The sequence below is a fragment of the Plasmodium yoelii genome (assembly GCF_900002385.2).
Source record: "Plasmodium yoelii strain 17X genome assembly, chromosome: 7".
NCBI classification, from domain to species: Eukaryota; Apicomplexa; class Aconoidasida; order Haemosporida; family Plasmodiidae; genus Plasmodium; species Plasmodium yoelii.
In genome coordinates this window covers 571,511-585,588 of record NC_036179.2, presented here as the reverse complement: position 1 = coordinate 585,588, position 14,078 = coordinate 571,511, and the positions used below count along the sequence as shown (strand labels likewise).

The window sequence follows — 14,078 nt, the reverse complement described above, 5'->3', positions numbered from 1 at the left end:
GCTATTTTTTATGGCTATTTTTTATGGCTATTTTGTATGACCAGTTTTATGGCTACGTTGGCTCGTTTCTGACTTGTTCATAATTTTCCAACTCGTCACTTGGGTTAGACAAATTGTCAAGCGAATTGTTCTCGTCTTCCTTAGCATTCATCATTTCAATCTCAATTCTCATTTTCATTTCGTCAATTTGTTGTTTCAAGCTATCTGTTAAATTCTCATTTAAAAAATTAAAACAATAGGAAGTTAAAGTATATGCTTCTTGGAAATCGTTTTTGTTTGCAAATTCCTGAAAAATGGGGAAAGTATAAATAAAATTTGTATAAAAAAAAATGTGTGCAATAAATGGGAGTTACAATAGAATATCGTATGTACATGTAAGCAAAAAAAAAAAAAAAAAAAAAAAAAAAAAAATTTTGTGAATAAATAAAAACATACATGCATATCTTGAGATAACTCATGCTGTCTTTCTCTTTTTGTAACGTGTAAAGCATTTATATCATCTTTGTCTTCAATATGTTCCAATGTTTTTTCAAAACGAACATTAGTTTTTTCTGGATTCTCTAATTGTTCATGCAATAATCTATCCTGATAAATATCATCATCATCATCATTATTTTGTTTGTTAATAAATATTTCTTTAATTGTATCAACATTTGAAAACCAATCTTTGTTCATTTCATTATGATCCTGAAGACTTGTATTATTATTACGATTATTTTGACTATTAAAATTTCCCATATTTATACAAATATTATCTAACTTTCTTTTTTGTAATTGTTTTTTCCATATATTTTCTTCTACAGTATATTCACAAACAAATCGAAAAACATGAACATCTTTAGTTTGCCCTATTCTGTGACATCTATCCATTGCTTGCTTATCAATTGATGGGTTCCAATCTGTATCATAAAAAATAACGACATTAGCTGCCGTCAAATTAATGCCAATACTACCACTACGGGTCGAGGAAATAAATATAAAATAAGATTTATCATTATTAAATTTGGTTACAATTTTTTGACGTTGTTCTACTTTAGTTGAACCATCAAGTCGAATAAAAGAATAATTTAAATGATTTAAAAATATTTCTAAAATATCTAACATTTTAATAAATTGTGTAAATAATAAACATTTGTTTCCTTCTTTTTTACATTTACTCAATAATTTTTCTAAAGCAAATAATTTCCCACTTCCTAGTGATATATCTTTATTCAAAGGAAAAATAATGGATTGTTTTAGAAATGCGTTATGATACACTCTTGTAGCTTTTTTAATTTTTTTTATAAGATCTTCTATTTTGCTAATATGACTATAATTTTGTACTTTACATATTTCCTTATCATTATCATTATCATCATCATCATCATCACGTTTTGAATTGCTATTTATCAAAATATTTGGAGAGCTACAAATAACAGATGGGCTATTTATGACTATAAAATTTTGTATTAGTTTCTCATATAGTTTTAGAAAATATTCCATTGTTGGAAAAAGTCGTTCTAATACTATAGAAGCACATTCATTCGATTTACATCTATTTATATTATAATTCATAATATTTTCAATAGTGTCATCATTATTTTCCTTTTTAATATTTGTATCCATATAATTATAATAATTTCTCGAAGGTATATCTTCTGAATATACTTCTTTCATAGATGTATTATTTATGATTATGTTATTAGCATGATTGTATACAATATTTTGATCTTTTAAAAATTCAGTTTTTAATAGATGTAATAGATTTGATCCAAATATTGGTATTCTACTATTTTTAATAAAATGATAATTTGATATTAATTGTTTTTTTTTCTCTTTTTCAATTTTCATTTTATTTATTTCTTCTTCTTTCTTTTTTCTTATCCATAAATTATGTTCTAACGAATTTAAATAACTCTGATTTGTTTCATCAGTAAAAAAGTTTTTATATTGCATTTCTCTATTTAATACTTTCATATTATATCTGTATAAATATTTTTTTTTCAAAAAGTTCCCTGTCTCTACAGACCGAACAATTGTGTCGTTATCTTCGTTCTGCACATTATTATTGTTATGGCCACTACTATTGTTATGGCTACTACTATCATTATTTTTATTGTTATGACCACTACTATCATTATTGTTATTGGCATTAGATTGTTCAGCCGTCTCATTGATACTAGTGCGTGAGCTTTGATTTCCAATGTCTCCTCGAAAAGAAGAGCCAACATGACTGCCCCGAGATGGGCGACCTACGTGACTGCCCCGAGATGGACGACCTGCATGACCGCCCCGAGATGGACGACCTGCATGACCGCCCCGAGATGGACGACCTACATGACTACCCCTAGGAGGGCGGCCTCTATTACTTGAGCCTCTATAATTAGAAATTATTTGTTTATTTCCTCGTAAATTATCATTTTGAAGTGTTGTATTATATAAAGTAGTATCATATTCCATAGCATATAAATATTCATCATAAGTTTTATATTTATTTTGTGGATCTATATATATAGATAAAATATCATAGTTATTGTTTAATTCGTTAACAAATTCATTTGAATAAGTTAGAAGATCTTTAGGAATATTTTCTTTGTATATTTCATTATTTACATAAGTGCATAAATCTTGCATTGTTTCATCTTGCATGTTTTCATCTTGCATGCTTTCATCTTGCATGGTTTCATATTTTATAGGATATGTATTCCACATCTGCATTGAATTGGATCGAAGATATTGTTTCCCATTATCATTTTCATTATTAGTTATTATTTGACTATCCCTTTTTATTTCTTTATTTTTATTTAAATTAGTTAAAATATTTTTATAATAATTTAAATAATCAAAATGTTCATTATCTTTTATTTTATTTACTTCTTTAAACCATGTAGATGATTTAAAACTATTTTGTTCTTCCATTTTTTCATTTTCATTATTAAAAAAAGATATTTTATTTTGAGCATAATTCGTATCTCTTGAATCTGTTGAAATATAATTCAAATTTTTATCAAACTTATTTATTAAATTAAATGAACCTTCTGAATTTATTTCTTCAATTAAACATTTATTAGTAAATTCTTTTGTTTGATTTATTTCATTTAAAGTTTCTATATTGGTCATATTTTTTTTGAATTGTTGAGAATCTAAAATTGTTAAATCATTATTTTTTGTATGCATCTGAATGTTAGAATCTGTGTAGATGTGATTCTGTTTTTGTTTGGGGCGCACATCTTTGGCAATACCCCCTAATGAAACAAACTCATTATGTAAAAACAAAATAAGATAAAAATCTTTATAATAATTATTTTCAAAAAGCAAACAAAATTTAGGTATATTATATTGAATAGGTAAAATATAATAATATGGAGTTTGGATATATTTATTTGTAAATAAATCACAATGATTACATACTTTTCTTAATTGAATTAAAATGTTCATTAAGCCCATATAATTTCCACTAGTTAAAGTATTTTGGACTTTTTTATTGTTAATAAATTCATCATATAATATTTTTTGTCTTCTAGTTAATTTACATTTAATTATGTGTTCATATTTATTTGGCATTTCTTTTTCAACATTTTTTTTTAATCTTCTTAAAATATATGGTCTAATTACAGTATGTAATCTATCTATTAATTCTTTTGAATCATAAATTTTACTTTTCTGAATAGCTAAATTTAAAGGATCAGAAAACCACTCTTTAAAATCTAAATGAGAAGTAAAAATGTTTGGCATCAAAAAATGTAATAATGACCAAAGCTCTTCTAAACTATTTTGTAATGGTGTTCCAGTAATTAATAAACAATTATCTCTTTTTAAACTTAATATTATATTCCATCTTTTTGTATTAAAGTTTTTTATATTATGAGCTTCATCTAATATAATATATTTCCAATTTTTTCTTTTAAAGATTATATGATCTTTTACTATTGTTGAATAACTAGATATACAAATATGAAATGAATCATTATTAAACCATCCGATTCTTTTTTTATATCTTTCATTTTGATTACCATAATATGATAATATTTTAAAGCATGGACAAAAACGCTTTAATTCGATTTCCCAATTTATTAATATAGATGTAGGAACTATTATTAAATGAGGTCCCCATATATTTAAATAATATGCAAGATATCCTAACAAAGAAATACATTGAAGTGTTTTTCCCAATCCCATCTCATCTGCTAATATTCCATTTATATTATTTTTATACAAATATAATAACCAATGTAATCCAGCATGCTGATAATCACGTAGTGTTGCTTTTATAAATGGTGGAATTTTTGTTAAATGTTTTTCATCCATATTGCACTCTAATATTTCGTCCACTTTTGCAACCTCCGCTTCGTTCGCTTTTGCAACCTCCGCCTCGTCCACTTTTTCAACCTTTGCTTCTTCCACTTTTCCCGCATCTGCCTCGTCCACCTTTGCAGTTTTAAGTTCTCTGTCACTTTCGCCTGCATCTGAAAGTTTTCGTTTTTTGGAGTTTTGAGTTGGGTTAGTTGAATCATTTTGTGTGGAGACTTGATCGTCAACATCTGTGTCGGTACCTTCATCTTCTTCTTCATTTTGCATCAAATTTATATATTCTTCACCACTTTTAAAACCATAAATTTTTTTGAGCAATTCTTCAATTGGAACATTAGCTTCATCATCTAACAAATTTACTTCCTTTTCTTCTGATTCGTCCATAGATTCCATTTCTTCATCTAATAAAATATCTTCGTCTTCTTGATCTGTCAAGTCTTCTTCACCAAGTTCTTTGTCTTCATTACTATGGTTAGGTTTAGATGAGGATAATTTATTATCATTTTTCGGAGCACTATCAATAGGTCGATTTGGAGGTGCATTAATATTATTTTTGGTGTCGTTATCAGTGTTATTACTTGCACATTCGGGATCTTCTTCATTTTCTTCATTCTCTTCATTTTCTTCATTCTCTTCATTTTCTTCATTCTCTTCATTTTCTTCGTTCTCTTCATTTTCTTCGTTCTCTTCATTTTCGTCATTTTCTTCGTTTTCCTCATTTTCTTCATTTTCATTATTGCTATTCGCATTATTTTCACTATTGTTATTTGAACAAGGAAGATAGTTCATATTATTTTCAAACAATTCATGTGCATTATGTCTAGCATTTTTAATTTTTTTAATAGCTCCTTTTACAAATTTTTTAAATCGCATTTCTTTATTTTTATTTAATGTTTTTTGTAATTCTCTTTTTTTCTCTTCCCAAACTAATTTTTCAATTTTTTTCCAAAAAACATCCATATAAGATGATATATTCTTTGAATGTATTTTTAATTTTTTTTCTTCTTCTTCTTGTTTTTTTAATTTTATTTTTTCTTTATTAGACAGATATTTCATACAACTATTGCTTAAGGTTTTGAAATGTTTTTTTTTTTTTTTTATTTCATACATAACAAGATCTTGGAATTCTTTCTGTTTTGAAAAAGATCAAATCGTGAAAATTAAGAAGTTGATCAAATCGTGAAAATTAAGAAGTTGATCAAATCGTGAAAATTAAGAAGTTGATCAAATCGTGAAAATTAAGAAGTTGATCAAAACATCATGTATATCTATCTTAGTTTTTTTTTTTTTTTTTTTCAATGTATTACCATTTCTTTTAATTCATAATACCAAAAGGTTATTTTGGGGGCACTAACTGGTTCAAGGACTTTATGTATAACACCACTGCAATGATATAAAAAAATGTAACAATTATGAAAATGGGAATAAAATATGTCATAATAAACTTGTAAGTATGTATGCACATTTTCTGAATTACCTTTTCCCCATCTTCTCATTTAGGTCGCTAAGCCTATGAAAAAAGTGATAAAAAAATAGAATGTAATAAAGAATGAAAAATATATGAGTTTAGACTTTTAAATTTTTTTTACGATTTTTATAATTATTACTGTTGTTTAAGCAAATTTATTTCTTCATTATAACGATCAATTTTTTTATTATTTTCCCCAAAATATGAAGATCCTATATTCTGGATATCCTCAATTCCTAACTTGAAAGTTTTGATCTGTAATATATTATCGAAAGACGTGTGATTCATTTTTTTCCAGAAATATAAAACTTGGATAGTTCATTTTGGCCTTTTCAAAATAATTCTATTATTCTAAGAAAAAAGAAAAAAAATCTCAAAATATCAACATATCAATATATCAACATATCAACATATCAACATATCAACATATCAACATATCAACATATCAACATATCAACATATCAACATATCAACATATCAACATATCAAAATAGCTGAAAGTTGTTACGTCATTTTGAGATCATACAAAGAAATAAGTATAATATATGAACGGAAATATGTATATATATGAACAGAAATATGTATTATATGAACAGAAATATGTATTATATGAACAGAAATATGTATTATATGAACAGAAATATGTATATATATGAACAGAAATAAGAAAAAAATTGAACTGGTATTATATTGTCAAACTGAAGGAGTGTATACTTTTGTTGGCACAACTAATTTGACTAACCATGCAATATATAGATATGTATGTAGAAATCTGCTTACTTATTTTGAGCAAATATAACTATGTTCTTATAAGACTTCACAAAGCTAATAGAAATCTAAACATTTGAATTAGTAAATTTTTTTTTTATATTTTCTCATATTTTTAAATTGTGAACTTTTTTTATTACAAACTCAGTATTCATTATAACGAAAACACAGTAAAAAAAAAAAAAAAAGGCAAACATATACTTTTTTTTAATATGAACTGTTAATATTAAGAAACTTATAATATTCAAAATGAAAAAACAGTAAAAAGAAAATTAAATCATAGGATACTTTTATTCACGAAAAAACAATAAAAAAATATATAATACCACAAATTGATGTAATAAAATAAAATAAAATAATGTGTATATAATATATTTTTTCTAAAATTTCATAAGTAGGAAAAGATGAAATAATAAAATATATGCATATTATGCTATGCCATATATAGGTAGAGGATGTATATATTTTATTTGCTATGCATATGGATTATTAAAAAAATGAAAAAAAAAAATATATGAACAAGTGAATTTTATAAAAAAAATATATACATATAAACAAATCTTTATGTATGATTGTCGATTGAAATGGAAAACCGAACGAGAAATTGTATATCTGTTACGCTTATTTAGTAAACAAAATATATTAAGATCAAATATTAGTTTAGAGGCAGGCGAAATATACACCTAACTATTTTTATATGGCCGATATTACTTTAATTATTTTTGTCATTATTATTTTTATTATTATTATTATTATATCTTTTTTTAAAATCTAAAAAAATACTACCATTTAACAAATAAAAAATTTATTTTTATTTTTTTTAGAATATTTTAGTGAGTTATAAAAAAATATTATTTCATGTTCATAAAAAAACGAAAAGCATATGCACATTTTTTTTTAAATGTCACTACAAATATATGAACAATACATAAAAACGCGTCCTATGTTTGAAAAAAAAAAAATGAGATAGATAGCTATAATATGTGGAGCAGTATATTATAGCAGACTTTCTCCATATATATGTACTATTTTTTGATGTTGAAAAATTGTTCCACACCCTTAACTTCTTTCCTTATATCTGCCATTTTTTCATTTTTTTTTTGTTCTAAAATTTGTTTCTGATTTTTTGTAAATCTTTTTCTGACAACATAGCTGTAAAAAAAGGTAAACGACCCATTATGTGATGTACAACATGCATACGTACATACATATGTAATATTGTTACATATATTGGTTATACAACTATATGAATAAATATAACATATATATTATGTAACTATTTAAGAATTATAATATAAATTCATGTGTATTATTTTTCATAATTTTTATCTATCATTACTGATCCTCATGGATCCTAACAATTTGATCAAAAACTTTTACTTCATCCTCCTTAACGTTTAGTATATAATTTTCATCATCAACTGAATAAAAAAATATATATTATTATTTTATTTATTTTTATAAAATAATCATTTAAATTATATTGTGTGTATTTTTTTTTTTTATGTATAGAACAAGCGAATATATAAATAAATAGAACAAGCGAATGTATAAATAAATAGAACAAGCGAATGTATAAATAAATAGAACAAGCGAATGTATAAATAAATAGAACTATTAAACAATTGTTTTCACATATGTAAATTTGACTTTTCTAGTACTTGTATTTCCATTTATTTTTATAGCTTTAAGACCAAATAAAATTTTAATATCTTCTCTTGTTCCAATTTTGTTAAATATCAAATAATCGGTTACATTTTTTGGAATTTTATTTATGTCTATATTTTTTATGTTTTGCACTGCTTCCTTGGGATTTTCCGATTTCACTTAAAAAAAAAATAAAGTAAAAATTCATGTATAGTCTCAAATTTTATTTGTATATAAAGCATTTAAATACAATTGACAAATATGTTAAATTTATTTATGAACAAGTCATATATTTTAGATGTATGTGTGCGTTTTTTTTTTTTTTTCCTTACAAATTTCCGCAAATTCCTGACTTGTACATAATTGTTTTTTTTGTTTTTTTTTTTTAGAATAAAAAAAAGGTGATAAATCATCTATATTTTTCATTAAATTTCTTTTATATGAAAAGTATTTTTTTCTATATCTATTAATTAAAACGATTTCATTTTTTATATGTTTTTTTTTGCTTAATTTAACTTGCTGAGTTTCTGTTAATATATTAGGATTTGCATAAAAAATAGCTTCTAATTTTTTTATTTCTCGTAATTTTTTATTTAATCGACCTAATTTATTAGTTAAATAGTTACAAAACTTTTTGGTTTTCGCTAACGTGGTTTTTATAGAATTTTTCTCTTCATTATAATTACTATTATTTTTGTTATCAATGTTATCAATGTTTTTTTTTTTTTTTTTTTTTTTTCGCTTCTCTTCATTAGTACTAGTTTCCTTTATATTATTATTTGAAAAATCAAACATTTCATTTTGGTCTTTGTCTAATAAATTAACTAATAATATTTTAGTGTGTGGTAGATCATTTTCAAAATATCGATTTTTTTTTAAAAATATATCATGAGCAATTTTTATTTTACTATATCTATTTTTATTAATATTACTATACATAAAAAATATATTCCTTTTATTTATATTATTATAATTGGAAATTTTAGAAGCATTTATGATTATAAGTGATTTGAGTAATAATACAAGATAAACAAATATCATAGTTTGATTCAAATTGAACTCGTTAAATTTTAAAAAATGATCTTATTTTTTCATAGTATTTTCCCATTTTTTTGTAAAACAATTATCTCTATTATGTGTGCATATGTTACCATTCCTTATATATATATACAGCTTCAATTATAAATGCATAACTTGATGATACTCTTTATTAGATTATTGAAAAGATATACATATATATTATTACACCTTTTGATATATTCTAAAGGAATTTGTTTGTATTTAATTTGATACTACTTTGATTTTCAAACATGCAGAAATAACTAAAATATAAGTTCGATTTTTTTATTTTTTTTTTAACCATATTTATATCACATGTATTGATATTAATGTGATTTTATTTTAATTATTATGAACTAATTTGGACAATAATACACATTAAGTATAAATTCAAATACATATTTCCTTCATTTATTATTTATACAATTTCACAATTATAAATTTGGGTTATTTATCTGATTAGTTTAAATTCATGTTTGTATTTTGATTTATTTATGTACATGTATTAATGCGCGATAATATTAACCATTTCTATATTTAATATATAGCTACAAAAAAAATATATAGAAATAAAACACAGTGGAAAAACAAAAAAAATACTAAAAAATAAATAGTGATTGCAGAATGCTCTACATATGGGTAGCAAAAAAATATAGATACAATGATGTTATTATTTTCTCATTAATTAAAATGATAAAACAATTTTTTTAAAGAGATACCTATGATAGTATTACATGCATGTTCATACAGTATTACGTATTTTTTTTTTAGTGCAATTTAAATCTATAAAACACATATTTAATTATATATGGATAAACAAAATTAAACGAATAACATTGTAATTGTTTCTTAATTAATTTTATGGGCATTGCAAAATAAAAATTGGAATAATATTAAAAGGTATGATAATAAAAATGTAATGAATACTTAAAAAAAAAAAATCAAGGATAAAACTAACGATAAAACTAACGATAAAATTAGCGATAAAACTAACGATAAAATTAGCGATAAAACCAACGATAAAATTAGCGATAAAATTAGCGATAAAATTAGCAATAAAATTAGCGATAAAATAGAAATATGTAAAATGCATATTATGGATATTTTCTATTCCTGTAAAAAGTAACGCATAAATACTATATACAGAACTTTTGATCCAAAGAAATTTTATGTGTATATAGCGCGCAAATTTGCATGTATATGCAATAATAAAAAATGTATATATTATATAGCTATGTACATAAATATGAAAAATTTCGGGATGATATATACACAAAAATGTGGTTTTATAAGATCCATTTAAAAAAAAAATTGACTATATATCTTAGCCAATGTGAATATCTTAATTTAAGTTCAATCATATTTACATATTTTGATGACTTGTAAATATTATTTAATTCTTCTTGAAATTGTTTTTTTAAATATGGATCATTTGTTTTAATTATAAATCCCATTTCTAAATCTCTATATGAAGCTCTATGACCATAATTTGAACTTCCTATGACTGTTCCCCATGGCATATATTCAGGGGTTTCTAATAATTTGTTTATATCATCATTATTATCATTTTCATCATTTAAAATTTTTTTATACACACTTTTTTTATATTCACAAAATTCTGACATGTTCAGGCAATTTTCCAAATTGTAACATTTATTTTCTAATTTGTTAATATTTTGTTCACATTTTTCTGAACATACATGTATTTGATCATTTTTGTTATTTTCCAAATGATCAATTATCCACATTCCCTTTGAATGAAATGTCCATTCTGGTTTATGATATTCCATATATATATTTGTTGCATTATTTAATTTTTGTTTTAAATTAGGTGTTTTTTTTACATTTTTAAATAAATTAATAAAATTTGATGTCACAAATTCAATACATGTATCCGCAATAATACTATAAGCAAGAGGTGCATAATAACTTATTCCTTTTGATTTATAAAAGCTATTAGATGATGGTGCAGCTGTAATAAAATTAATTTTCCCATTTTTTAAAAATAAATTATCATAAATACGTTGAAGTAATTTCAAAAAGGGTGTAGTAAAATTTAAATATGCCGATGCAACGATTAAATTTTGATCATATTTTTCAACATTTTTTAGCAAATCTTCAAGCATATCAGTTTCATCATAAATTGGTGGAATTGAAAATGGACATTGCAAACCTAGTTCAATTGTTAATATATTTTTTTTTTCATATAAAGGGTAAAAAAAGTTATCATTTTTTTTGTCACCATTTTCAGAAATATTATTATCATGTGTATGTTCATTATAGTGAATAAATAAATCGTTACCAAAATTATTAATATTATAATCTAAGATATCTTTTTGGATTTCTCTTAAAATAAATTTAATTCTTCTATAAAATTGTTCTCTAAATAAATAAGATTCTATCAAAGGGTTTATTAAATCACTTTTCCAATCAATAGTTAAATTTCTATTTAAAGAGAATGACATTTCTTGCACACAATTAACAATTTTATATATTGAATTTGCTAAGAATTTATTTTCGATTACAAAATGTCTATCTTTTCGATTTGTTAAATAACTATCACTAATATTTGCTCCAGATATTATAACCATATCATCACCAATATATATTTTCATATGCATAACACCTATTGTTTCATTCACTCTATATGGTAATATATTATATAGCATAGCACCTAATAATGGGTTATGAAATAAATTTATATTTATATTATTTCCATATTTAAATAATTTTGATAATATGTCTACAGATGTTTCATTAAGTTTTCCTTCTGGTCTTGTTCCTCTTTGTTTATCTAATAATATATCTATTTTTATATTTTTTATATTTTTATTATTTATTATATTATTTATTAGTTCCTTTTCAAGTTCCCCTGTTCCTATATATAAAGAACTAATCATTATTCTTTCCTTTGAACTATTAAATATTTTTTTTAAGGTTTCGAAAAAATTATTGGGAGTATGAAGTACTGTTACTTTAGGGTCATGGATAACAAATTTTAGTGCCATTTTATACTCTTTAATTTTAAAAAAAACAAATTTTTATTTTTTTTTTTTTTTTTTTTTTTTTTATGTACTTCCAATTTGTGAGCTTTCAAAATTTCCAATGTTATATATATGCAGGGACATTTTCGAATAAAGGGAGAAATAAACTTATGCTAAAACTATGGAAAATGCATATATACAATTATTTGTATTATCCTTTAAATTGAAGATATAAATTTGATATTACATAATATTGTGTTTGTAAATTATGTTATATTGTTATATATATCAAAGTATGCAAACTGAACTCTATACAATGTAGGAGATAAAAAATGAAAAATAGAAAAAAAAATAGAAAAAAAATGAAAGATATGAAAAATAGAAAAAATGAAAAAAAAATAGAAAAAAAATGAAAGATATGAAAAATAGAAAAAAATGAAAAAAAAAATCACGAGCCTTGCCTTATGCTAATTATACACAATACGCGTTTTGTTTAATTCTTCACAATTTTGACACGAATATATCATAACTATGGTAATTAGTGAAAAAAAAAAAATTAAAATTCCAAAACAAATATAGTAAAATTCCAAAACAAATCTAGTTATGATATAACGGTAATAATATGATAAACTATAGGAAACGACTTACGAAATTGAATAAAACTAATTACTGTTTAAAAATGTAGCCAATTCGAGTATATATATGGAATGGTACAAAATTGCAAAACAATTTAATAACACACACAGATATGTACATAGATTTATTATGAAAGCATATCAAATGATAATGCCAATAAACTAAGCTATATATAGTTGATAAAATTTTTTATTTATTTTTATGAAAAAATCCTAATTATAGTAAATAATAAGGTTCCTATTATATTGTATATAAAAGGTATGTAACATATATGCATTCAAATTTGCTTTGCATTTTTTAAGCTAGTTAATTCGATAAATATGACATATATATGGCCATTTTGTTTTTTTTTTCATTTTTTTTTTTTTTTTTTTTTTCATTTTTTGTGAATATTTAAGCAAATAAAATGTCCCAATGTTCATTCCCATACTTATTACATTGTATGTTGGGTAAAAATAAATTATTGCTTTAAAAAAAAATCACCAATTTTAATAAATCCGTTTTAAACACCCAAACTAGCGCGGATTTCACAGGCATAGCAAATTTCAGACGTAGCAAATTTCACAGACCAATTTTGCTTGCCCAGCGCAGTTAGTCATTTTTTTCAATTTTTCCCCTTTTCTCAATTTTTCCCCTTTTCTCAATTTCCCCACTTTTTAATAGACAGTGTAACAATGCATGTCATATATATATGTGGTTGTAAAGGAGTGAACTTTTTTTCAGAGAACCATTTATAATATATAAGTATATATCGGAAAATTTGTATTACATTGATATTTTGTATTTTTTTTCGAATTAAAAATAATTTTACATATATACTATCATTGTGCCATATTTTTATTTTTATAAGAATGCTACTCCTATAACTGCATTTAATTTGGGTTTAAAATGAATAAGTTTTTTTTTTTTTTTTTTTTTTTTTTTTAAATTATTAGAAATAAAAAAATGATAAGTCAATTTTTTTTTGAAAAAAATAAATACTTTTATATTTATTAAATATTCTGTTGATATATATAATAATATATTGTTTACAAAAAGAACAATTAATTATATTTTTTTTAAAAAAAATGTTCGAATAACAAAGATGATGCTATTTTGTGCACATACATTTTGCATACATATTTATATATAATATAATTGGCTTGGGAAAAAAAAAAAAGTGTGTTAATTATAAATTCGATTATATAAAAATGCATAATTATTGTTTGTTTTTATTTATTTATATA

The 14,078-nt window shown here is 23.1% G+C and overlaps 3 protein-coding genes across 3 annotated transcripts; all 3 read right to left on the bottom strand.

Moving 5' to 3' along the window:
• Positions 1–52: 52 nt before the first annotated feature.
• PY17X_0711000 (Snf2-related CBP activator, putative) lies at positions 53–6,046 on the bottom strand (the record flags this gene model as incomplete). Its single annotated transcript, XM_022955519.1, has 5 exons — positions 53–286; positions 436–5,421; positions 5,598–5,673; positions 5,768–5,800; positions 5,898–6,046. The coding sequence occupies 5 exons, from the start codon at positions 6,044–6,046 to the stop codon at positions 53–55; spliced, it is 5,478 nt and encodes a 1,825-aa protein (XP_022811788.1).
• A 1,505-nt stretch (positions 6,047–7,551) lies between these two features.
• On the bottom strand, positions 7,552–9,214 carry PY17X_0710900 (RNA-binding protein, putative; the record flags this gene model as incomplete). The annotated part of the gene is made up of 4 exons (XM_022955518.1): positions 7,552–7,678; positions 7,866–7,947; positions 8,188–8,352; positions 8,506–9,214. The coding sequence occupies 4 exons, from the start codon at positions 9,212–9,214 to the stop codon at positions 7,552–7,554; spliced, it is 1,083 nt and encodes a 360-aa protein (XP_022811787.1).
• Positions 9,215–10,518: 1,304 nt separating this feature from the next.
• On the bottom strand, positions 10,519–12,240 carry PY17X_0710800 (uncharacterized protein; the record flags this gene model as incomplete). The annotated part of the gene is made up of 1 exon (XM_718548.1): positions 10,519–12,240. One exon carries the CDS (start codon positions 12,238–12,240, stop codon positions 10,519–10,521), a length of 1,722 nt encoding a protein of 573 aa, XP_723641.1.
• Positions 12,241–14,078: the final 1,838 nt, after the last annotated feature.